The sequence below is a fragment of the Penicillium cinerascens genome, assembly GCF_028974065.1.
Source record: "Penicillium cinerascens strain IBT 15544 chromosome Unknown contig_9_segment0_segment0, whole genome shotgun sequence".
In the NCBI taxonomy this organism is placed as follows: domain Eukaryota; kingdom Fungi; phylum Ascomycota; class Eurotiomycetes; order Eurotiales; family Aspergillaceae; genus Penicillium; species Penicillium cinerascens.
The window spans coordinates 969,702-994,550 of record NW_026695296.1 but is presented as its reverse complement, the minus strand read 5'-3'; the positions used below and the strand labels follow the sequence as shown (position 1 = coordinate 994,550).

Genomic DNA, 24,849 nt, shown 5'->3' with positions numbered 1-24,849 from the left:
ATGACTGCCTTTATGTTTCATCTCTGATTATCACGTACCTAGCAGCGAAATGTCTATTTTCTCATTGAACGTCGGGTGCAACTTCGCCATTCCAAAAGAATTCATTTCGGTGTCAACGTACGTCGACCGCTTGCAAACATCGCCGACTAATCGATGTAGTGATACACTTTATGAGACCCGTTTCAGTCTATACACCCCCACCACATAACACCCACCTTTTTCTATTTTCCTTCTATTTCCACTATCTTTTCATCTTCCATTAATTATCTCTCGTCGTCCTCATCCTCTCTCTTCTCTTTCTCACCTTCTCTCTTTCTCCTTCCTCCTGCATGGTCTTGATATTGCTTGCATGCCGATCACTTTTTATAAGACGTTATCCTCAGCCGTACCCCATGATTCACTGTCGTGACCACACCACTTTCCAGGTACACCTAGCCTGAGTCTATAATCGTCATCATCAAAGGTTTGATAATGCAAGCCTTTTCAACATCGCAACATCGCAACATCAACATTATATCCCTATTAAACTATACTAACTTGTCGTACACAGCTAGATAAACATCCAAGAGGGAAAGGAGCCCGGAGAAGGTATGATATTTTACTTTTGTGAATCAAGTGCGTTCCACCAACCTCATGGCCTTTTATTTACCCATGGCAGAACACTTCTCTTCGCCTTCACTTTTTCAAGAACCTGAGAAAAGTCAACAATCATTATGCCCAGACGTTCCCGGCCCGAGGTGGCCAAATATGTCCCTTGTGGAGTAGGGCAAGCATGGAAGAGCTGGCCGTCCGTCTCCATTACCCTTTACAATCTCCCGAATACCATAAATACCCACGAGCTGTGGAGGTCCTTCACCATCCAGGGCAACATCGTTTCCATTGACATCTTCGAGGACAGGCACTGTCACTCGATTTCAAAGGGTCGGATCAGGTTTTGGTATGGATCGTTTCTCTTTCTCTACTTTCTTGACTCTGCTCTCTGCATTTCAACAGTCGTTGGGGTCCGCATGCTATATATTGATCTGTTTTAACTCAGTAATAGTCCGCCTCCATACTTCGCTTTCTGGGAACGTGGCCCCTACACCGTGAAGCTTGATAGGGGTGCTAAGGTCCGGGTCATAGTCTGCATCGATGCTAACTTCCAGGAATACTCTGTGCAAAGCCCTGCTCGTGCACACATCAGATACCCTGAGAAGATTGTGAGTTAATGAATGGCTCTCTATGTCTTGGTATCGTTGCTAATATGCCTATTCAGGAGCTGCGTGCTTCCAGGTTTGAGGCTGGCGTCCAACGGGATGCTTCTACCATCCACCTCCTCAAAAGCTTTGCCAGGTCTGTTAGGCTTAGTGCCAATGTGCAGGAGCGAGCACTCTACATATATTTCAATGAGGTTATCTCAATGCAGCGCGGCACAAAGGTCGATGACAAACCCGTGCCTCCGGCCTCCTATCGGGTGAGGATCCTCTTTTCCCAATTGAACAAGGTGTGGGAATCTCAAGATAGCTCCCTTGAGAATCTTTCGTTTCTCATAATCTTGGACTATCCTGCTATCTACCACCGCAAGTTACTTGACCCATCCAGTACGTTCACGGGAGACTACAGCTGGAGGGAGATGGATACCTGGCTGCGGCAAACCCGCATCATCCATGATGTTCGGCGAGGAGTGGACATCGCCACCAATCTGCGCAAATCAGGACATCTGATTGACCTTGGTGAACTATATTTTACTCTTCGTACATAATGAGATTTAGACACTAACCTTTATTTCACAGGGCGCTGGAACGTCCTCAGGGTTACACTGCCCGCCAACGGCATTAACATGAAGGCTCGCACGCTCATCAATGACGTTCTTAAGGATCATAACATCCTGGTACAAAACGGAAACCATTTCCAGGAGGTGGAAGGCAAGGCTGAGCCGGTGTGGCAGTGGATCGATGGCCAAATGAATCCAAAATGGAGCATGCTGGGGGACCTAGCCGATGAGCATTCGGTGCAACTGCCCTTCCCCGTGCGCTACCAACTCGAGGTCTGCATCTCTCATGGCCGCCTGTCTGAATTCAACATGACTCGCGACTTTGTAGTTAGACTCATGAGCCTTGGGGATACCAAGGCCCGAAGATTGCTTGAGCACGTTGCGACCCACAAAAGCAATTACCTCGATCCGATGGAGATCTTCAAGATCAAGGTCGTCAAGGGCGTAACTGATTCGAAAATACCGGAGTACTGCTGCTTCATGCGTACGGCCAGGGTCACCCCGACGACCGTCTACTACAACACCCCCACGGTTGATACCTCCAATCGCATCACGAGAAGATACATTGAGTTTGTGGACCGTTTCCTTCGAGTTCGGTTTTCGGACGAAATGTATCTTGGGCCCGTCAGGGCATCGATCAACCAGGTAGACGACGAAATCTACAGCCGGGTCAAGTCAACCCTAGCATGTGGAATCACCATTGGTGGCCGTCATTATGAGTTCCTGGCTTTCGGCAACTCGCAGTTCCGTGAACAAGGTGCCTACTTCTTTGCCTCTCTTCCAAATCTGTCTGCCGCGCATATCCGAGCCTGGATGGGTCGATTCAGTCACATCCGCAACATTGCAAAGCATACCTCCAGACTAGGCCAGTGCTTTTCCACTACCCGGGCTGTCGGCGCCTGCGTCGTCCAAATTCAACAAATTCCTGATATTGAGCGCAATGGGTACGTTTTCTCTGATGGTGTCGGGAAGATCTCCAGGTTCTTGGCCAGAATGGCCACAAACGGGTTGAATATCAAGACAACCAACGGCGAACCTCCATCAGCTTTCCAGTTCCGACTTGGAGGGTGCAAAGGAATGCTGGTTGTGTCTTCAGATCCTCAGCCCAGCGAGTTGCACATCCGACCCAGCCAATACAAGTTCGAGTCGCCTCACGGCGGGCTGGAAGTCATTCGCTGGTCTTCCAACTCGCTGGCAACTTTGAACCGCCAGTTGATTCTGATTCTCGACGCTCTGGGTATCTCCAGGGGGGTGATTCTCGAGAAGCAACGCACAATGCTGCAGAGCTTCAACAGGGCCATGACAGATGACTCGCAGGCAATATCTCTCCTACAGAGATTCGTTGATCCAAATCATACCACATTGACCCTGGCAAATCTGGTACACGACGGATTCCGAAGGTTCAATGAACCGTTCGTCACCTCTATGTTATCCCTTTGGAAGGCCTGGCACTTCAAGTATCTGAAGCAAAAAGCCAAGATCGTGATCGAGAAAGGCGCCAACCTTTTTGGTGTCTTGGACGAAACTGGGTCTCTGCATGGCTGGTTTGACGAGAAAGTCAAAAGAGCAGAGCAGTCTCACGCTGCTCCTATCGACAGGCTAGCAGCACTTCCCGAAGTCTTCGTTCAGATTTCATCTCTCGAGAAAGGCGGATATCCCCGGGTAATCGAAGGAGTGTGTATCCTAGCACGCAATCCATCTCTTCACCCTGGGGATATCCGTGTGGTGCGGGCTGTGAATGTATCGAAACTGCGACATCTCATCGACGTGATTGTTTTCCCCCAGACCGGAGATATAGACCTTGCAAGCATGTGTTCAGGGGGAGATTTGGATGGAGATGACTACCTCATCATGTGGGACCCGGACCTAATTCCGGCTCAGGATAAGTGGTTCACAAAACCAATGGCAGACACCAACGAAGTAGCCCCCGAATTGGACCGCGACGTGACAGTAGACGACATGACATCCTTTTTCGTCACTTTTATGAAGAATAACTGCCTTCCTAGAATCGCGAGTGCTCACATGGCCTGGGCGGACAGCCTGGACGGGGGCGTCCACGAGCAGAAATGTATTAAACTGGCAGCCATGCACTCTGCAGCTGTCGACTACAATAAGACAGGGCGTGCCACAAAGATGACTTGGAATCTTGAGCCGAGGCAATGGCCACACTTCATGGAGAAGAGAGCCAGATCCACTTACCGTTCCACTAAGGTCTTGGGTCGCCTGTACGACGCAGTAGAGACCATCCACTTCGTACCCGATCTCTCAGTGCCATTTGACTCGCGGATTCTGAAATGTGACCTCGTCCCAGCCAGCGAAAGTTTCATGGAATTTGCGATGCGATTGAAAGAAGAGTACGACTCGGCGATGTTGCGGATCATGGCTCAATTCGAAATCAAAACTGAATTCGAGGTCTGGTCGACATTTGTCCTGAACCACAGTCGTCTGTTCAGAGACTACAAGCTCCATGAGGATCTGGGTCGTGTTGCTAGTACACTTCGGAATGGGTTCCGTCAGCGGTGCTTCGATCACGTCGGAGGTCGCAGTCTCGAAGACATTGCCCCCTTGGTGGTCGCCACGTATCGTGTCACTCACGAATTGGCAACTGAAGCTCTAGCAAGGCGTCGGGAAGGGCCCACCCTTTATGACGATGATGGTGACCTCAAAGATGAGATCGGTTCGAACGGTGAAGATGTACTACCTCTCATTAGCTTCCCGTGGGTCTTTCACGAATATCTGGGAAAGATTGCGACGGGTCAGTTCCATAAGGCCAAACTCGAGACATACAGGAATGGACAAAGCTCTGGCAAGATCTACACCCACGCTGAAGCTGAGACTCTGCTCCTCGGCATAGAGCAGGAGGTGGAGCAAGCAATGACTCCTGGTGCGGACAAAAAGATCCAAACTGAGATGACGAACGCTGTATTCGAGAAGATGCTTGCCAAGATAGACGTGCGTAGTTCCGATGCAGATGAGATTGAAGTGAAAAAGGTGCCCATCGATACCCATGAAAAGCTCTCATCTCTCGATACTTTTGACTCTAGAATTGACGTTAATTTTTCCGTTGAGAGTCTCCATGATAGCAATGATAACGCTGTCCCATTGGTCACTTCCGAGCGCGAAGATGAGGACGACAAGGCAGATGAAGTGGAGACAATTGCGGATGAGATCGAAATCGTGGAATCAGAATCGAGCATCCGTCAATCAATGCTGAAGCAGTTGCTCGGTATGATCGGTGCATAATCGAAGGCAAACTGCTTGCAAAGAGTCCCAAGCTTTCAGCAAGACACTGCGATGGTGCGTTGAAAATGGAAAAATAATTGAGACTGGAAGGCGTCACTAGGTGTGAGTGACGGAAAACAGACTACCATAAAAAAGGTTCTAGTTGCAATAGCGCGTGCTTTTTGTATGATTAGAGGGAATCATGATCTCTTATCTTTCGAAGAACTTGTAACCTGTAAGAGCGAGATACATAATGTAGGGTATTTCCAACGCCACCCCTGGTCATCCATATCAATACCAAACCCAAACTCCAAAAACCTTGTATAAAATTACCAATCCAATCCCTCATCCCCTTTCTTTTCCAGTAGCTCTACAACAGGCTCCAGTACAGCCCGAGAATGCCGCCAATGAGCCACATCGCGGGTGCGAGAGTAATAAACAGGACAATCCAAGCTGTCGCAACGAATCTCGTCGCCAGGTGGCACGCCCATGCAAGACCGGCATACAGTCTCAAGGTCAACAACTCTCTTTTCTGCCCGCTGTAGTTGCGATACAACATTCAGCAGCGCAAGGTGTGGACTGTGTAGACACTCGCTGCATAAAGGCACGGCGGCATCAGACAGCTTAGCTTTGCAAAGTATGCAGGAGGACGAACGCATATACGACTCGAGAGTCTTTTTGAGCATGCCCAATTCCTTGTTCGGATGGCTCAGGGAGGAAGACGCCTCGACGCGTCGAATGCGTTGGATCTTAGGCATTTCGTCGTACCACTGGCGCACGTTGGCACCCACAAGATTGAAGATGCGCTCCAATGGTGGAATCAAGTTTTTAGAGATGTAGTACTCCGCATCGAGATCGAGCTGCGCATCGTGCAGGAGTTCCTCGGGCGCCACACAACGATCGATAAGACGTGAGCCCGGCGCACCAGTGACGACAACGTATGGCACACGCTCACCACGCTGCGGTTCCAGGCGGGGGTCCTCAAGCATGCGCTTCGTGCTGATCATTGCGCCGGCGGGGAGTGGGCCACGCTCACTGTATGTTCCGAGACGGACCTCGCGGGCGAAACAGAAGTCTTGGATGGAGACACGGCCCTGCATGATTTTGCTGCATTGGCGCTGGAAGTAGGACTTCACCTGACTAAGGTCTGCCGTCCGGAACAAGATCTTCAGAGCTTTCTCTTCGATTTTCTGTTCTGCGGGTGTTCCATCGCGACGCACCGTTTCGATACCTTTGGCGTCGAACTCGGGCTCTTTTTGGTTCCGGTGCTCGTACTTGAAGCCGACGTATCGCTTCTTGGCTAGGAGTACGCAGGGGTGGTACACCTTTTCGAACTTGAGCTTCACTGGGCGAGGATTCATATCTGTTACAGCTTTCGCAATTTCCTCCCCAATGTCGAAAGCCTGGTCACGGGTGCGGCCTTTGAGATAGACGAACAAGCTATCTGTGTCGCCGTAGACCACCTCGGCACCCCATCTTTCCACCGAGTGGATCAGGGCAATGGCCTTTTCGAGGGTTTCACGTCCAGACTGCACGATGCTGTCAGCAATCTCGGAGCAAGGCATTCTACCCGAGAACGACGCAGATGTGTAGCCGTATGTGACGTTTGCAATCAGCTTGAGGGCCAACTGACGATTGTTCAGCAATCGTTGAAGGGTCTTGTCATCTTTGTCCGTCTTCATTCCAGTCTTGACCATCACACGGGTCTCAAGGATTTCCGTGAGCATCTTTGCCAGCAGCGATTGGCGAACTTCTTGCTTCGCATACATCATGCCATTGGGCGAGATATTGATCTTGTCCTTGAGCAGCTCCAGCAGCCGTGGCTGTCGTTTGTAATCGATGAAGCCCATCTTGTCTCGACCGCGCCACTGGGCTGCTCTCCCCAAAAAGGTCGAGTAGCAGTAATTATACGCAATCATGACACTGGGGTATAGAGACTGGAAATCGAGAACCACGAGCGGGCTGGTGTAGAAATCGCTTTGTGGTTCCATGACTAGAGGAAGACACTCGAGGGCATTCTGCTGGCCAACCTGCTTTCGGCTGGGCGATACCAACAGAAAATTCTCAGGTTTGGCAATTCGGAACATAAGCGACTCGACCTTGAACTGAGAACCTCGAAAGAAGACTGAAGAGAAGTCAATACCCAACAATCGAGCCTGCTCGCTAGTCCGTGGGATCAACTCATTGGCCTCGAGGATTTCTAGGTTCATCTGCATGCGCGACGTGAAATATTCCACAACCTTGTGAACGTTGCGAGGCTTTCCGCTTTGATACCATTGCGTCAGATCCCGAGGTGAGTAGTGAGGTATGCGCCGATGTAGCAGATGAAATACAACATTCTCCATGGTATAGCCCAGTAGATTCAGCTCGCCTCTCATTGCACGCCAGATATTGATAACGTGTCGACCAGTCACCTGGATGGAAGAGGTATGTTCAAATCCCCAACGCTGCTCTTCTCTCCCGAATGTCCCGTGAGACTGCGATTTCACCCTGGAAAGCTCCGCACAAAGGTCGAAGTCGTACTTCTTCCGAGCTCGTTCAATGAGATAGCCCCAGGAGCCATTGTGAACTTCATACCCAACCATAATGTCAGGGTCGTGGTAGCGTACGATATCTACTAGTCGATTGATCATATCGAGCTCTGTCGGTTCATGTTCCATGTCGATTCGGAGCGCTTTGGAAATCTTCGACTCGGGTCTCTCGCCTTCCCCTTGGTAGATCATCCCAACGTGGACGCCAGGTAAGTGGCTGTTGACCTCGATATCCTCGTCTTCGGACTGGAGGCCCCAGAAGATACAAGAAATTTCATCCTCGACGGGATTGGCCGACAAAGCACCACGAGTATTCACATGCACCTCTAAACTCATTATGCTCATGTACTGAGCCTGGTGCTCGACACTGGTGGTTTTTGCCTTTTGGGAGTATTTGAAGCCGTGGGCTTTTTGAGTTGGGCCTTCAATTTGTGACAATACTTCAGGTTTTGCTTCTGGTTTAGGTTTGGATATCGCAGGCTTGGTCGGGGTGGATTCGTGAGACGCTTGGAGGTTGTGAAACCACTCGACAACTTCGGACCGACTAGGGGGAACGGGTGCAAACTCCCATACTCTTGCTGTGCATGATTCTCGCAATTGCTGGTCGATATTTTCTTGCTCTTCTCGATCGAAAGGAATTGGTGATTGTTTGCCAAACATAGCCGGGAGATTTGCTGAAGGGTCGAACTCTGGGAGAAAGTGAATTGTGTCGCTTTCCAATCGAAATTCTCGGCCGGCGTATTGTCGTGGTCTTTCAGGCACATCTGTCTCGTCGCTATAGTATGCCTGTTGATAGATAACAGATGGACGATAGTGGTCATGCATCGTCGAAACAACCTCATTCATACCGGGGCTGGCGAATTTGAAAAGACAGATAATGGCATTTCCGGGGAAATCGAAGGCGTCACACAGCCTTGTCTTGATTTGGGCAACATGGGGGTTGAGTGCAACCGACTCTACTTTTGTAGATGAAGATAGAAGCATGGAAGAGGTTGCGGCGCCAATTGCATTTCCTAAAGGACTGAGAGCAGATCCGGAGGGGAAAGAGCTTGGCAGGTGCTGTGAAGACTCTGAGCCCTTCTTGGGCTGGCTAGCATCTTGACTAAACCGTAGAATTGTCAGAGGATCATTTGGATCTTTGACAACGGGGTAGTTCAGTCTGCTATTAAGTGGAGGTGTATGCGGTTTGGGGCGGATAGTCTTTTGAGACGAAGATGACGAGGGTTCTGATGACGGAGGTTCAAGACGGAGGTTCGAGTTCTGCTCAGCTAGATCGTCTTGACTTTTTCTATCAGACAAGTCTTGGTTGCTCCAGAATCTCGGCTTTTTCGTTGACGGATGGTCGTAACGAGCAACATCAGTAAAACTCCTTTTAAGGGGACCATTGGTGTCCCTCTCGATAGCTTGTTCCTCGTTACTCAAATTTGGTCGCGAGAAAGATGGATCACTGGTATAAACGTCATCCAATGGAAGATTTGAAATATTTTCCCGTAAAGGATCCTCAGATGGTTCATCGTCCTGTTGAGGAAACTCGTCGAATACACCATCGTAGAAGCTTTCTTCAATCGCATTATTCTTAATACCTCTGGATTCCTCTTCAGCATCCTCTTCTGTGTTGTCTCCGACATCCGATGGATACTGCCCATCAGGCTGAGAAGATCGCGCGAGTTCTTCATCCACGGATATTTTGGCCAATTCATCAAATGCATGGTCAAAGCTTGGATTTGACCTGTCGAATTTGTCCGGATAGAAGTCTTCCACGCTGGCCAAGGCAGTTTGGATCATCTCTTCTTCTTGGTTCACATTCAGGAATGTTTCAAAGGACGTCTCCTTGTCATCTTCTGCCCTTCGTTCTTCGTCTGCAATTTGGAAGGCCATCTGCTGAAACTCATCCTCATGTACCCAGCCTCCCTTTGATTGATTTCTAGGGTCGGCAGACATCGAAATCAGTTCTTCGGGGCTAAACGGTGTGCTGCCGGGGTCGGTGATTCCCATTCGCTTCTTCCGCCGCCGGGTCTCATCCTGCCACAGTCCTGCCACGCTTGGAACCAGTCGTTCGTTGAAGGCAACAGGTCTCAAAAGCTCTGAAAAGTCATGATGCAAGGGGCGTTCCTTGATATCAGACCGGTTGAGAATGTCCTCCACGCAGACATCCACTTCCAAGGGGCAGTGGCTCTGCTTCTGGAGAGCCGGGTCATCGAGTACGTCCTCGGGGCGAATGGAGCGGTCATGCCATCGATGATCCAGGCTGCCCAGCTCCAAATATTCCGGTACTGGTGATCGAAACTTCACCTTTGCGCAGTCCATGTATGAGCACCCATATAAGTTGTAATCACACATCCACTGAGGAACGAATTGGATATGGCTTTCGTATGGCTGCAAAGGTCGTTTCATCACCGCACCCTGGTGGAGAAGATTGGCCAATCGGGTGCTACAGAAAGGGTTGAGAAGGTATATCTTGAAGAAGGACCGGTAGCCGACATGATACCCATAGAAGGGGATCCCTTTGACCAAGGTAATATGAGCTACGTATGCGGTTTTTCGGTCGTAGGCGTTGCGACGATAGGCGACTGCCATGGCATGATCAATTGAGAGGTGAAGGGTGCGGATTGCGGAGTTTACTAGACAGAGGATTAGTTGAGAGCTTATTATTTCGCTCATATTGTACTGACCTGCTTCGGGTGCCAAAGAACCATTGTATTCGATATACAGATAGGGAAATGCGCCATGAACATGAACGCATACTCGCTGACCGGTTTCAGTCGCTCCAAACACCCGTATCACAGGCACCTTTGGCCTGAAATTCTTTTCAGAGGCACCATCTCGAAAGGGCAGCGCAGGGTCCAGCTCCGACGCGGTCGCTTGGTAGTGATCGATGCAGTTGAGGCGCACACGAAAGGGCTCCATCAGGCTGGTTTGTCTCAGCCAGTGGCATCAGCGACATTTCGTAGGAGATCCGGAGGGGTCTGTCAGGAAAACATGTCCGGTTGGCGAGAGCAACGCGCCTCCGTCGGGAATCGAGGTATGCGACCGCATTACACAACGCGGCCGATACGCCTGGTCACGTGGCAAGCTTATCGCCAACCTCGGGCTTTTTGCTTCGCTCTTGCCTCACTCTCTTTGATTTGATGAGAGCTCTTTGAGTCTTTCTCTGCATAACCATCCTCTTATCAGCAGTCGGCCTGTTTATATCTCTTCGCTGTCATCATCATCATTATGTCGCGCAAACCGGTCGATGTGGCGTCGAAGGAGCGCAACGAATACATTCCCTCCTTCATCTCGAAAAAGCCGTTCTACGTCGATGATGATTCAGGCAACGACTACCTAGAGCACCAGCGTCTCAACAAGACAACCCAAGATCAGTCCAAATGGTACGACAGAGGAAAACGCGCGGGTCCAGCAGCGACCAAATATCGCAAAGGCGCATGCGAGAACTGCGGCGCAATGACCCATAAGACCAAAGAATGCTTGAGTCGACCCCGAAAGCAGGGTGCCAGGTGGACTGGAAAGGACATTCAAGCGGACGAGGTCCTCCAAAAGGTGGACATGGGTTGGGATGCCAAAAGAGATCGGTGGAACGGCTACGACGCCAGCGAGTATCGCCAAGTCGTCGACGAATATGAAGAGCTAGAATCAATGAAGCGCACAGCAAAGGAAGGCGCGGATCTCAAGAAGCTTATGGATAGGGAAGACGGCGATGAGGCTCTGGAGGAAGACATACGATACGCCGAAGAATCTGACATGGGCCGGCAACAAAGCACCGCTACGCGCAACCTGCGTATCCGAGAAGATACCGCCAAATATCTGCTCAACCTCGATCTTGATTCTGCGAAATATGATCCGAAGACTCGACGGATGGTGGATATGGGTGCACAAGAAGACCAGGCCTCTGCTCTTGTGGCTGAAGAGAACTTTATCCGGGCTTCCGGCGATGCGGCTGAGTTTGAAAAGGCTCAGAAGTACGCCTGGGACTCTCAAGAGAAGGGCATGGCACAGATTCATCTTCAAGCGAATCCGACATCCGGAGAGGTGCTCCGGAAGAAAGAAATGCAGGAGGGTGATGCTAAACGCCAAGCCCACCGCAAGGCCCTTTTGGAGAAATACGGGGGCAGTGAACATCTTCAGCCGACACCTTTACGAGACACCATGGTCATCGAGAACGAACGATTCGTTGAGTACGATGAGAGTGGCGCTATCAAGGGTGCACCCAAGAATGCTACTAAGTCCAAGTATCCTGAAGATGTGTTACCCAACAACCATACTTCAGTCTTTGGCAGTTGGTGGTACGAGTTCAAGTGGGGTTATGCATGCTGTTACTCCACAGTGAAGAACAGCTATTGTACCGGCGAAGACGGAAAGAAGGCTTTTGAAGAAGAGGGCAACATGCTGATGCTGGCCGGGGGCGACGAGGAACCCAACCAAGAAACTCTCGACCCCGAGCCCGTCAGTGCCCGTGGGCAAGATCAGGAATCTGCGAATGGGAAGAAACGGACTATCGAAGAGTTGAAGTCTGGGATCACCGAGGAAGAAATGGAATCGTACAAGCGCAGTAGGCTGGCTGCGGATGATCCGATGGCCAACTTCATTGGGAAAGACGATGAATAATTTCAGCATGCACTGCTTCTGGCGTTCAGTTGTACCAAAATACCCCCTTCTTTTCTGCATAGGTCAATGTATCAAATCAAATTGAACTTGTTTCTCTAAATCAAAGGTAGTGGATGCCATTTGCGATCGCCAGTCGTTTAGTTCGATCCAGATCTGTATCACGTGGTTTGCATGGCCCGCCCTCGTTCATCACATGACCTTGGGTCACGGGACAGGGTTTGTGCCCTGGTGTCCCCGTGACACACCCACTCTCGCTTAGCCGACACATCACCACCCAGCGGGAAGTTTCGATACGCCTAGCGACGACGACACCGACAACAGCCCTTCAACGGAATTGCCAGGTACGTTCGCATGCTGTCCCCGTGCATTTTGCGCCTTCTACTTGACCCTCTTTACTGATCCTTTTTTCCCTGCAGTTCCCTTAATTCAAGATGAGTACGTTCGATGTCGAATCCTCGCACCGCGAATCTCCGCACCGTCGAAACGATCGAAACTAACAACCACCACAGCTAAGGGTACCTCCAGCTTCGGAAAGCGCCACAACAAGACGCACACTCTGTGCCGCCGCTGTGGTTAGTATTCTACAATCCTTGATCCGGTCCCGAAATCGCAAGCATACATCGAGGATGGAAATGGGCGACTCGGATACCACGGCTGGATATTTTTATCTCGGACACGATTACTGACCGGGTTCTTTAACGACAATAGGCAAGCGGTCCTTCCACATCCAGAAGTCCACCTGTGCCAACTGTGGCTACCCTTCTGCTAAGACCCGCAAGTGTACGCATACCCTCATACCGTGAAGATATTCCTGGAACTCAGGCTTACATCGCAATAGTCAACTGGGGCGAGAAGGCTAAGCGCCGCAAGACCACCGGCTCCGGCCGCATGCGCTCCCTGCGTGATGTTCACCGCCGCTTCACCAACGGCTTCCAGACCGGTACCCCCAAGGGCGCCCGTGGCCCCCAGACCGCTTAAATATTTTCCAATCGGCGTCGCGTTTTCGTTTTCGGAGAGGCTGGAAAAGAACAAAGGGGTGGCATCCTGGCATGACATGGCCTAGCATTGCGAGATAGACTAACTCGAAATGCAACTGGCAATTCCGAAATATTGAACGCTTTCCCGTGGAGTTGGTGTGCAGTCGATCCCGGTGTATTAAACGGGCGGGAAAAGTTTGGAATGTGTTTTGCACGGGGTGGAAGTGGCATAAAATCAAGGGAAACCATGCATGAATTTCCTTTTTCCTCGTTTATGGCTGGCGAATATACCATGTCGTGACAGTTCAATGTGAAGATCACTCTCTTCCTACTTCTGGCCTCTTACGGGGATCTGGCAATTGGCCCAGGTTGTCCTACTGGAGATTGTTTTTATTGAATAGACTGACATATAGCCCCATCTACGATTCTCCGCGCCCAAATACCGTCACTCCGCCATCCCGCTGGATATAGTACAGCAATTCCCTCTCGTCCAGAGAATCGTCTGCTCCGCCACCTCGGCTGATTCTGAGCACACCACTCACGTCTCTTGCCGCTCCGGTTTCCAAAGTCCGGAGCTGCATGACCGACCTTGCCCGATGCGCCAAACTGATAGCGAATGCTGCATGCTCCGATTCCACTGGCGCAGCCATCTGATTCCCACTTGTGGATGCATTATGGATCAATGGGGAATCGGCGGCCAAAGTGACGATTGTTGCGTGCACATTCTATCAAGATGTCAGACCCGGCCTGGTCCTTTTAGATACGTGAGGACTTACCTGCTGTAGAGCGGACAGCCACTCCGCCATTTCTGTAGCTCCAATCCCCATAACTGGGCCCGTAGCGGCGAGTAGGAAGTCCGGTTGGTCGATGATAAGCAGTAACTCGTCGCTATCGTCCATAGTGCTCCTTTGCTGTTGAATCACCAGTGCAATGTCCCTCTCCAGTGCATCGAGGGCGCCAATGCCGCGTCCAGAGAAATGGAGTTTCTTCGCAATGCCTAGCTCAGACTGGCTGCGAGCTGCATAGCTGTTATTCGGTACTGGTGCCACTGATGATGGTCCTCTCCCAGGCACAGCACCAGGTTGAGGCCGAAGAGGGAGAGTTGTGCGTGCTGGACTGCCTGCGTTGGGAGGAGCAATTGTTGCTGCAGTTTCTGCCTGTGGAGCACAGAACAGCTCTGATAAACCGTCCACGAATGCAAATTGTTTTTGACCTGCCAGGCGAGCAAGATCAAGGCCCTAGTCGGTGTTAGTTCGATACGTACAAATGATGTATGATATCAATTTCAGAATCAATGTCCAATCATCATCAACAACGACTATCCTGCTGATACTCACCAATCGCTTGGCTTCTGCTCTCCAGAACTCCCAACTGCGCAAAAAGCTCACAAGCACGACCTTCTTCTTGGAGCCATTATGCGACTCTTCCAGTCCAAATGAAGCATTGGAGTTTGATGAAGCGCTCAATGATGCGTGAAGAAACCTCAGTACTAGCCAATTTGATGTTGCGCCCAGTATAGAGGAGACTAGTGTGAGTGAGGACTCCGGCTGGCTTGATAGATACGGCGTGAGGAGGGGCGGAAGCGGGGGTTGAGAGGGCATGATTGCGCCTCAGTTGTTCGGTTTTGATGTCGAAAAGACCTTTCCGATGCTTTCGTATCTTCCACTGAAGCTTCTCTGCTCCTGAAAACCTTGTATTTCCTCGCTTTCTGGGCGTGAGTCCGGTGATTGTGAAAGCGAAAAAATGTATGCGGGGACGTGATTGGCCGCCCTCACGTCCGTGCCAAGAATATCGAAGTCGTTGCACGCGACCTCGAAACAAGTGCGCAAATCGGTTTTTCGTATATCTAAGTGATTTATTGACAAGAATTGGTCTATCTAGGTTATACCGAATGATTTTCAATGGAAAGGTCAGGATATTCCAAAAAGAGTTTTAAGCTTGGGAACACAAGGGTATGACGGAATATATACCTTTTCAACTAAGTGCAGAAAAGGAATCACATTTGCCGCTCTATTTTCCACAGACCAATCAGAAATAGCTACTACCAAACAGCATTCAATGCTCATAAATCCTCAAAACAATCACTGTAAAATCGAATAACAAGTAGTAAATGCCCAATGCGGTTCTCTGCCTTAGGCACTAATGGGATTTTTTCCGCGCATCACATGACCATTTCCCCACCATTGAGGGGAGCGTTGAATGTGGCATCCGTTTCATCTTCTCATCGCATTGCAAATCTGCCGCTCGAAGCGGATGGATGTTCGCTTTAGCGCGAATAGTGAGTTCCCCTATGCCAGATGCAACGTTATTGTCCAACTGCTGTGATGTATATACATGTCCTATCTCCTCGTGGGATGTGCTATACATCCGCGCACCCGAAGTCGTGCGACCCCTATCGCTGGATAAGACCCGGAAGATCCGATAGACTGACTGCATGAAAGATGACTCCCGTGTTGTGTCATGACCAGAGCGCATTGGACACACGATCTAAAGAATCCGACTTGCCTCGATAAAGATGGCTAGCACTCGGGATTCCCATTCATTCGCTGTGTGTATTGACCGGGTTCCCATGCAATTGATTCAGTTTGGACTAATAACATATAGTGCGATGAATGTCGCCTTCGGAAGTCGAGAGTAAGGACCTTCATTTAAGGCTCAGATCATGCATGCGTAACTAATCATGACCCAGTGCTCAAAAGAGCGTCCGACTTGCATACAATGCCGGCAGCTGAACAAGGAATGCAAGTACAGTCCGAAAGTGTCTAGGAGTCCTCTCACGCGGCAGTATGTGATCAGCCAGCCCCGGAAGAAAGACGACTCTAACATTTGGTAGACACTTGACCTATGTCGAAGATCGCTTGTCATCATTTGAAACTGCCTTAAGCAGGCTGTTCCCCGGGGGAGATCTGGATGCGACCCTTCGTTCTTTACTATCGAACCAAGCAGCTCCACCACAAGCTCCCTCATCACAGACTTCTTCCAGACATTCGACTCCAGCCAGACCTGAAGCAGAGCGAACAGAACCCGCCCCAGAGGCTCTACCGCAGCAGGCTGACGGGTTTGACTGGGCCGAAAAGGAATTGACATTTGGCGACCTGACAGACGGAATGGCGGCATTATCGATCAAGCCCGAAGGGGCTGGCTATTTTGGATCCTCGTCCAGTGTCGTGCCGCTCAGAGCACTATTTGACCACGGGTTCGACTTGAACATTCCGGTCCGCTCTGCAAGCTCGGGCGGCGTGCCTCTCAAAGAACAGCTTCTGAACAGCGCACCATCTGGACTTATTGAGCAGGCATTTATCGACGCATATTTCTTCAACTATCACTCTAGCTACCCCTTCGTTCACGAACCAACCTTCCGAGCGCAATTTAATGATCCTTCTTTGCGTCCCCACGGCACAGCCTGGCAGATCCTGCTCAACACTATTCTAGCGCTTGGCGCTTGGAGTATTGGGGATGACAGTTCAGATCTTGATATTACATTCTATCAAGAAGCTAGAACATTTCTGCAGCAGGCATCTGTATTTGAGACCGGTAACTTGACACTGGTTCAGGCGTTGCTGTTGTTGAGCAACTATGCTCAAAAACGTAACAAGCCCAACACTGGCTGGAATTATCTAGGGCTAGCTGTTCGGATGGCCATGAGTCTGGGTCTTCATAAGGAGTTCCACGACTGGAAGATCAGTCTCCTCCAGCGGGAAATTCGACGTCGGCTATGGTGGGGTGTCTTTATCTTCGACAGTGGCGCCGCCAAAACCTTTGGCAGACCAATTCTTCTGCCAGATGAGAATGTTATGGACGCTAAGCAGGTTCTTAACATTCAAGACGACGTATGTATACGCAGCAATCCACAATGGCGAATTCAAATCTGATTTTCCACAGGCTTTGACTCCAGCGACAACTTCGCTTCCTTCTGAGTCACTCGGCCCAACACTCTACTCTGGCTTGATAGCACAGGCCCAATTCCACCTCATGACCAACAGCGTTTACCAGCGTCTCATCTCCACCCCTAGCATCACACCAGAAGAAACCCTCGACCTCCAGAAACCCATGGAAGAATGGTACAATGAGCTACCTTCATATTTCCATTATCCTTTAAAACCTCTTGCCGTGCATCCCACGCAGCCAGATCCCGATAATCTCGCACTCGTTCGCAACCGCATGCTCTGGCGGAATTGGAACTTGATCATTCTAATATACCGCCCAATTCTACTCCGCTGGGCAGCTCGGCGCTGGGCACCCCACGGTGGCAGCTCAGAGGGGTCGTCTATCTCCTCCGATGGAGGAGTTGAAGATCCCTGTGAGACAGAGTGCCGAATGCGCTGTTTGCAGAACGCGCGGCTGACGATTGCTTCCATCTCCGAGTACATGGACAGTCATGTCTGTACGAGATTAGGAGCGTGGTATATGCTGTATGTTTTCCACCCCCAAATCTATCCGAGTGTCCCTAATTCCAGACAGATACTTCCTCTTCCAAGCCGGTCTGATCCCCATCGTCTTCCTTATGACCGATTCCTCAAACCCCGACGCCTCAAGCTGGCTACAGGACGTTGAAACCACAAAAGCACTCCTGAACCACCCATCATTCGGCACCAATCGATTCGCCGCTCGATGTTCCGAGGTCATCAACCGATTACTAGGCTCGCCGTCTGGAATGATGGCCGAGTTTGGATTCGAGAGCCAGCGTCCAAATCCACAGCAGCAGGTTCCTCAGCAGCAACAGCAGGCCTTTATGCCATTCCCCGAGCAGCTTTTCAACGACCCTGGCTTTGGAGGCAGCTTGTTCCCGATGGAGCAGCAGATGCCCACTCCAGGGGGCATGGACTTTTCAGAGTGGGTGAACTTCCCAAATCAATAGCGATTGTTTAAGAAGCGGGATGGGAATTGGAAATGAACATTTTTGTTTCGTATATACCCGAAATTTTCGAAGAAATTCCCTAGATGCGCAGAAGTTTTGGATTTAAAGCCCAAGACATCCAGTCAACCAACCAAACAAGCCCTGGCGCCTCCTCTGCCCATGAACACCAGTTTTCTCATCAAACTCGTCATTTTCATTTTCCTCATCAGGGTTATCCGAATAGCGTTTTGTCCGCAGAGCCGCAATCGAGAGAACACCAAGCTCGAAGTCACCCTCTTGCTCACCAAAGAAACTAAGAAGAGTCAACACCAACCCAAAATAAGAAATCGCTAAGAAGTAACTTACCTCCTAATCATGATCCCAAACCTCTTCACATTCTTCAAATCCAGCGGCTCAACACCCTTCTTCTCCTTGCCGCGATAAGTAGGTCTGAAATCACTCCACTTCACAAAAATCGTCTTCTGCCCCTCAGAACGGAAATCATACTCCCAACTCAGAGTGCTTTGCTCACGACCATCAGGACGCTTGGGTAAAATCTCATCTTTCAGTGTAAGAGTGTAGAGCTTGTTATCCGCGTGGTCGATGACCAGCTCGAGACCATCATAGCCGGACAAATCCCAGGTACGGTGTTCGCCTGTTGTGCGCTGAGAAGCAAAACCTGCGCCGCCGAGGGCGGTGATGTCAAGGTTGCCGTGGAATTTGGCGATTAGTGAGGATGGAGAGCAAGTTAGAGTTGAGTGGGAGGCGCCGCCGCGGACGCGGTCGTCGGAGGATGTCCAGTCCTTGGGGTTCCAAGCTCTGCGAGGCTGTTAGATGGATCATTCTGCTAGTATTTGGAGACATACCGGACACCGCCGAATAGGGGGAGGTGAGATGTCGGCGCCATAATGTTTGTTGAGTGATGTGTAATGCGTTGAAGTTGAATGCTTGGAGAATCTCATGTGGAGGCGGTGTCGGTGCGGAGATGTCGTCATCCCATTGTAGATCGATCGATCTATACTTCTTTTTTTTTTTTTTTCTTACGGCTGAATGATACTTTTCATTAATCTAAATTCAAGTTAAGAACATGAAATACGGTTTAACCTTATCACGTTGATAGAGTATAGTCAATAGCTCTGGTATACACATTTGCTTATGGGGTATCTGAATCCTGTCTATGTACACGATCGTCAAAACTCCGACGCTCTGAATCATGCTAATGCACCCTGTTTTCCAATCATATCTCATTCCTGGGGCGCCAATACTGTATCCACTTCTCCGTGCAATTCATCCAATCCATGGAACCCCTCCTCAATCACCCACTTTTGGCCGTTCGGGTTGTGCAGCACATGGCAACTGGCACCAACCACCAGCAAGCCAGGCGGCCGCGAGCCAGCAGCTTCAAAGGCCATGCAGACATGTTCCAGAGTGGAACGGATAACCCTCTGGTCGGGGCACGATGCACGCTCAACGATTGCGCAAGGAGTCTCCTTCGGCCAGAGGGCTCGAGAGCGTGTGGATTCCTCGGTAGAGTATGCAGTGAGGGACTCGATAAGGGCTGACAAGCGGTGGAGGGCCATCAAGAAAACCACAGTCTGGGTGGGAACGTAGGCTGGAGGATTTGGAGCGGCGCCTTTCCTGCCAGTTCCTGTGCAGACCAGGACCTGGTCGGAGACACCGCGATGAGTCGCGGGGATATCTGCGAATAGAGACGCACTCATGGCGCTAGTGATGCCGGGTAGCACCACAGGAATATGCCCTTCGCCACGGAAAAACTCGAATTCTTCAGCTCCACGGCCATAGAGATATGGGTCGCCCTGCTTCAGTCGGAGGACCTGCTGGCCCTTCTTCAGTGCGGCAAGACCCATCTGCAGGAATTCCTCCTGCGCCTGGTCGGCATTGCCGGGGAACTTGCGTGCGATATGAACTTCCGTTCTGCGAGGAATCAAGTCCAAGACTGGAGCCGGGACGAGCTTGTCAGCCAGAATGATATCCGCACTCTGGATCGCATTGTATGTGGCACGAGTGAGGAGGTCCGGGTGTCCAGGGCCAGAGCCAGCGAGCACAATTTTTCCTTTCTTTGATACACCATTGACCCCATCAACATCTTGTGAAGCGTCCCTGCCAGACGAGTACGCTTTCAAAATGGCGTCGATGTCGGCATCGGTAATAGAGACGAGTTTGCGGAGGGGCCAGTATTCGCAGATCTGCGACAACCAGCGCATACGTCTTGTCTTTGCAGCAGCGACATCACCTTCCGTGACCAAGGTATTGAAAGTGTGGCTCTGGCCTGCCGTGTCATCATCGTCGCCTTCAGGTGCCCGCTCGCCGAGTCCAGCAGCATTGTCCTCCTCCCAGAGCTTGCGCCTGACGGCGCCAAGACGGTCAATGGCAGATCCTAGATTTGCGGGGAGGAAAGCAGCGATCTCTCGTCGTAATCTAGAGGCAAGCTTGCAACCGCGACCCGAAGTCGTAATTCCAATATGCAGCGGGCCATCTGTGTAAGTCGAAAGCAGTGTGAAAGAGCACAGCTCTGGAGCATCCGATACATTGACTGGAATTCTCAAGCGCCGGCATAATTTTGAGATGTGTGATGCTAGGAACCTAATTAGTATTGATACATCCCATGTGGGACCGAGAAGACCTACCTGATGGATTGTTGCCACCCACGGTGACAAAGACCGTGTCCACAACGCGGTCAACCTCCTCTCTGCCCAGGGTGGTCAAATCATCATCTTGAAATTCGCGGCGCACCCATTGCGCAGAGCCATTATGAATGTGCTCTGACAGGGTAAAATGCATGTCGGCCGTCTCCGGCGCAATGATAATGGGCTTTGCGCCGGCCTCGAGACTTTTCGTGCATCGAGCAGCCGCGAGAGGATTGGCTCCAACGATCAAATGAATCTGATGTTCGACATCCCATGCAGTCATCAGTGGCGCCAGGCCGGAGCCGTTTGAAGCGTCTTTCATAGTGTTTTCTGCCGCAAAATGCGGGCAGCCCCTCCAAATCGTAAGGATTGATATAATGCTTCAAGCCTGCAGAACAAGCGGGCTAGGAGAATTTCGAGTTTGAATTGCTCGAATATTTGAAGCAGAGCTTCGACAGGCTCTTGGCACGACTAATGCACAACTTCTCGACGTTTCCGCGGAGAAAGAGAAATTACTCCGGAGTGAGTAAAAGGCCAGTCACGATTGGTGATAACGCCCGATAAGGACCCTGTTCACGATTGTCGCAGCGCCACCGCACAGAACTTGCAGAGGATGGGCCTGGGGCGTGTCAAGATTGCTGGTGATTTATGAGCGTAGATATCAGCAACTGGCTGCACTCGTAGAGACTGACAAAGGACTTTGGCGGAAATTTTTCTATACATCTGCAAATCCCGAAGCGGCTTAGAGCAAAATTGCGTGATTTCGAGGCTTAGATAAGCACGTGCCTGAGTCCCAGTTGGCGCTGCACTTTATACTCCATTCTGAATAGAGTACTTACTGAGACTAACCAAAGAGGGAAGCCTCATTGGCATCCAGAGATAGAGGTAGGTTCCCTAAGACAGCCCAATTTTGACTTAGACTTTGGTGCTGCAGCAGTAAAAGAGGACACAGTGTGCGACCATACATTTTAGTATTGGCACACATCCATAGCTATGTTTCAACTATGACAGATCTGAAGAGAACATTGGGAAAAGAATACAATAAGACAGATTTGAATATCAAGCAAGTTGCTGCACTGAATACTGAGTGTTGACCAGGTCACGTGAAGCGGAGCTGGCAGCTCAGCCAAGGGCGGAAGCACACCCCAGAGCTCCGGCGTCATCATCTTCTGCCCTGCATCCACGAATTGCTTCCTCGGTACATCGTCGTACCATCTGATTTCCATTTCTCCTTTGCTATCCTCATTTCACGGACCCTAAGCGAACTTTATTCGCACTCGTCACCATGTCCGACGGCGGCCTGTTGAAGCCCGAGAAGGACTTCACAAAGGAGGCCGACAAGCTCATCCCGGAGGCTGAGGCCCTCGCAAAGGTGCGACTCGCATCTCCTGCTGTTGGTGACAAGGCTGATACTTCATTATGCAGACCGATGTCCAGGGTGCCATCGACAAGTTGTTGGGCTTGGAGAAGCAAACACGACAGGTATAATTATTCTATCCTCCACTATTCAGATGTGTGCTGATCCTCTGAGCAGGCTTCCGACCTTGCCTCGACATCGCGCCTCCTAATCGCCATCGTCACCATCGCCAAGGAATCCGGCGACTGGAACCTCCTCAACGACCAAGTGCTCCTCCTCTCCAAGAAACATGCCCAGCTTAAGCAGGCCACGACGAGGATGGTGCAGGCGGTGATGAAGTTCCTGGATGACACTCCTAACGTGGATGTCAAGCTGTCTGTTATTGAGACTTTGCGGACAGTCACCGAGGGCAAGGTATGTCGAACGTCCCACCCGCTGGACGCTGCTAACAGAACAAGATCTTCGTTGAAGTCGAGCGAGCCCGCGTGACCCGAATCCTTTCAAACATCAAGAAGACGCAAGGCGACCTTAATTCCGCAGCTGATATCCTGTGCGAGCTGCAAGTGGAGACCTTTGGATCGATGACACGAAGGGAAAAGACGGAGTTCATCCTGGAGCAGGTTGGCTTGTGTATCGAGCGTGGAGACTGGACACAGGCTTCCATTCTGATCCGTAAGATCAACAAGCGGTACTTCAACCGCAAGCCGAAGAAGAGCGCCGAAGAGATCGAGAAGCTGAAGAAGCAGGCGGAGGAGCGCGAGAAGACCCGTGGACCGGATGAGCCTCCGATGGAGGTGGACGACGATGTTACCGACCTCAAGCTCCGTTACTACGACCAGCAAATCACCCTCGCTAATCACGACTACAAGTACCTCGATGTTTGCAAGAACTACCGAGAAGTCCTGGATACGGAGGCGGTCGAGAACAACCCCGAGCACCTGCGTGCAGTATGTGTTTTACTACCATCTCATATTTTTCACCAGCTAACCAGCGTGACAGTCCCTTGCTCGCATCGTCTATTATATCGTTCTGTCTCCATATGACAACGAACAGTCAGACCTGCTGCACCGCATCCAACAAGACTCGCGCCTGTCCCAGGTCCCCGAAGAGGCCCGTTTGATCAAGCTGTTCACCATTCCCGAGCTGATGCGCTGGCCCATGGTTGCCGAACAGTTTGGTCCTCATCTTTGCGGCACCGACGTGTTCGATGCTGAGGCCAAGCAGTCCAGCGAGAACCAGGCCAACCGGAGATGGGAGGATCTGCGCAAGCGGGTCATCGAGCACAATGTGCGCGTGGTGGCCAAATACTACACCCGCATCCAGATGGGCCGGTTGACCCAGCTTCTGGATCTGACCGAGGAGGAGACGGAGAAGTATATCAGCGAGCTGGTCACCTCGAAGACCATTTATGCTAAGATTGACCGGCCCGCACGGCTAGTCAACTTTGCTAAACCCCGGGATGCGGACGACGTGCTGAACGAGTGGAGCAGCGATATGAAGAGCTTGCTCGGTCTATTGGAGCGGGTCGATCACTTGATCACCAAGGAAGAGATGATGGCTCGCATCCTGCCCTCTCAGGAGAAGGCCAAGGCTCGCTGATTTGTTTGGGAATGTATGGGAAAGCTGCCTTTGTAAAATAATCGGTAGATCCTGAACCGCTACACCATTGTGTTGAGATCGTACATGTTTGTAGTCTGCTCACATTGAGCAGTCCCAAAGTTCCAACGTTGGGAGTCCTGAGGTCTTCTTTAAATTGTACCAAGGTAGTATATCTCGTGCGAATTGCACCTTTGCGGGCTTTGGGCCCTATAGGATCTTCTTGAAGGTCGTCTATATGCATATGTAAAAGGTATGGTCTAATCTAGTATCCCGAGGTCCAGATCAAATATATATGTCCCTCAAAATGGCACATCCATATCATTCACATCTTCCTCCTTCGCATTCCCATTAATGCCATTATTATCCTTCTCCAGCTGTTTCCGAATAAATTGCACCGCAGCATCAAGGTAAGGCCGCTGACTGGGCACAAAGTGGCCACCGGGATGGAAAACCACCGACCCGTCCTTCTCCGGCTCCCCAGCACAAGCGTCCATCAACGCTTTACTCCTCGATTCATCAACAACCGAATCCAAAGTCCCTAGAATATGCAGCGCCGGCGTCTGAATAGGCGGGTTCTCATAGAAAGCACGATACCTCGCCCCAGGAGCACGGAACCCGCAATACAACAGCGCAAACTTGAGCGGCGGATGCTGCAGCTTCTCGAAAGCCGTAGGGAACGGAATTCCCGGCGCGCCTTCAGACGTATCTTTCTCAAAATGCTGGAATGCCTCTTTCCGGCCCGGCTCCAACAACGCAGTTACCATCGCCGCCATGGTAGCGCCCTGCGAGAAACCAATCACGCCGTCAAAGGGACCTTGTTCGGCAATGACCTTGGCCACTGCTGCCAGTCCATCATCCATTCCCTGGTACAGTGGCGGGTCTGCTGTGTTTGACCGGCGCCACCAGCCGTAGGCCTCGATCTCCTCTTCCTCTGCATTGTCGGATGGCTCGTAGCCCGGAATATCACTAGCTCTCAGACGCAGGGGTCCGGTCGGGTAGACGGCGTCGACTTCATGTAGGGGGAAGGCTTTCTGGATATGTTTGACCAGGGCACGACTTTTTGCGTGGAAGAGGGTTCCGGACTGGGTGTAGCCGTGTAGCATGAGGAGCTTGAGTGGCTGGCGCACCGAGGCTGAAGGGTTCGGAGCCATGACGGGCGGACTGCTAGCCAGACTTGCCGAGAGGAGAGAGAGACGAGTGTTGGCTGTAGACATCGGGGTAAAGAGTGAGTCAAGAGTGAGGATCTCGACTCGGACCCCGACTAGTGATAAGATAAGAGATAACGGATAAGCGCCAAAACGCCCTCCCCCCCCTTCGGGC

At 51.0% G+C, this 24,849-nt stretch overlaps 10 protein-coding genes across 10 annotated transcripts; 5 read left to right on the top strand and 5 right to left on the bottom strand.

The window, feature by feature from the left end:
- Window positions 1-713: 713 nt before the first annotated feature.
- On the top strand, window positions 714-4,996 carry N7498_007218 (RNA dependent RNA polymerase; the record flags this gene model as incomplete). The annotated part of the gene is made up of 4 exons (XM_058454280.1): window positions 714-937; window positions 1,043-1,199; window positions 1,256-1,712; window positions 1,773-4,996. The coding sequence occupies 4 exons, from the start codon at window positions 714-716 to the stop codon at window positions 4,994-4,996; spliced, it is 4,062 nt and encodes a 1,353-aa protein (XP_058306529.1).
- Window positions 4,997-5,304: 308 nt separating this feature from the next.
- On the bottom strand, window positions 5,305-10,413 carry N7498_007217 (DNA-directed DNA polymerase zeta catalytic subunit REV3; the record flags this gene model as incomplete). The annotated part of the gene is made up of 2 exons (XM_058454279.1): window positions 5,305-10,127; window positions 10,179-10,413. The coding sequence occupies 2 exons, from the start codon at window positions 10,411-10,413 to the stop codon at window positions 5,305-5,307; spliced, it is 5,058 nt and encodes a 1,685-aa protein (XP_058306528.1).
- A 309-nt stretch (window positions 10,414-10,722) lies between these two features.
- slu7 (mRNA splicing protein SLU7) lies at window positions 10,723-12,111 on the top strand (the record flags this gene model as incomplete). The annotated part of the gene is made up of 1 exon (XM_058454278.1): window positions 10,723-12,111. The coding sequence occupies one exon, from the start codon at window positions 10,723-10,725 to the stop codon at window positions 12,109-12,111; it is 1,389 nt and encodes a 462-aa protein (XP_058306527.1).
- A 431-nt stretch (window positions 12,112-12,542) lies between these two features.
- N7498_007215 (60S ribosomal protein eL37) lies at window positions 12,543-13,089 on the top strand (the record flags this gene model as incomplete). The annotated part of the gene is made up of 4 exons (XM_058454277.1): window positions 12,543-12,546; window positions 12,621-12,683; window positions 12,820-12,891; window positions 12,950-13,089. 4 exons carry the CDS (start codon window positions 12,543-12,545, stop codon window positions 13,087-13,089), a joined length of 279 nt encoding a protein of 92 aa, XP_058306526.1.
- Window positions 13,090-13,507: 418 nt separating this feature from the next.
- Window positions 13,508-14,689, bottom strand: N7498_007214 (uncharacterized protein; the record flags this gene model as incomplete). Its single annotated transcript, XM_058454276.1, has 3 exons — window positions 13,508-13,813; window positions 13,865-14,326; window positions 14,426-14,689. The coding sequence occupies 3 exons, from the start codon at window positions 14,687-14,689 to the stop codon at window positions 13,508-13,510; spliced, it is 1,032 nt and encodes a 343-aa protein (XP_058306525.1).
- A 914-nt stretch (window positions 14,690-15,603) lies between these two features.
- Window positions 15,604-17,946, top strand: N7498_007213 (putative C6 transcription factor (Gal4); the record flags this gene model as incomplete). Its single annotated transcript, XM_058454275.1, has 6 exons — window positions 15,604-15,636; window positions 15,693-15,722; window positions 15,778-15,872; window positions 15,922-16,918; window positions 16,971-17,500; window positions 17,550-17,946. 6 exons carry the CDS (start codon window positions 15,604-15,606, stop codon window positions 17,944-17,946), a joined length of 2,082 nt encoding a protein of 693 aa, XP_058306524.1.
- A 102-nt stretch (window positions 17,947-18,048) lies between these two features.
- On the bottom strand, window positions 18,049-18,832 carry N7498_007212 (CIA30 family protein; the record flags this gene model as incomplete). Its single annotated transcript, XM_058454274.1, has 3 exons — window positions 18,049-18,238; window positions 18,292-18,744; window positions 18,792-18,832. 3 exons carry the CDS (start codon window positions 18,830-18,832, stop codon window positions 18,049-18,051), a joined length of 684 nt encoding a protein of 227 aa, XP_058306523.1.
- A 337-nt stretch (window positions 18,833-19,169) lies between these two features.
- On the bottom strand, window positions 19,170-20,895 carry N7498_007211 (putative siroheme synthase; the record flags this gene model as incomplete). The annotated part of the gene is made up of 2 exons (XM_058454273.1): window positions 19,170-20,521; window positions 20,574-20,895. 2 exons carry the CDS (start codon window positions 20,893-20,895, stop codon window positions 19,170-19,172), a joined length of 1,674 nt encoding a protein of 557 aa, XP_058306522.1.
- Window positions 20,896-21,858: 963 nt separating this feature from the next.
- Window positions 21,859-23,529, top strand: N7498_007210 (proteasome regulatory particle lid subunit RPN5; the record flags this gene model as incomplete). Its single annotated transcript, XM_058454272.1, has 5 exons — window positions 21,859-21,945; window positions 21,999-22,055; window positions 22,108-22,344; window positions 22,389-22,877; window positions 22,930-23,529. 5 exons carry the CDS (start codon window positions 21,859-21,861, stop codon window positions 23,527-23,529), a joined length of 1,470 nt encoding a protein of 489 aa, XP_058306521.1.
- A 299-nt stretch (window positions 23,530-23,828) lies between these two features.
- N7498_007209 (alpha/beta hydrolase) lies at window positions 23,829-24,743 on the bottom strand (the record flags this gene model as incomplete). The annotated part of the gene is made up of 1 exon (XM_058454271.1): window positions 23,829-24,743. The coding sequence occupies one exon, from the start codon at window positions 24,741-24,743 to the stop codon at window positions 23,829-23,831; it is 915 nt and encodes a 304-aa protein (XP_058306520.1).
- Between the last annotated feature and the right edge of the window lie 106 nt (window positions 24,744-24,849).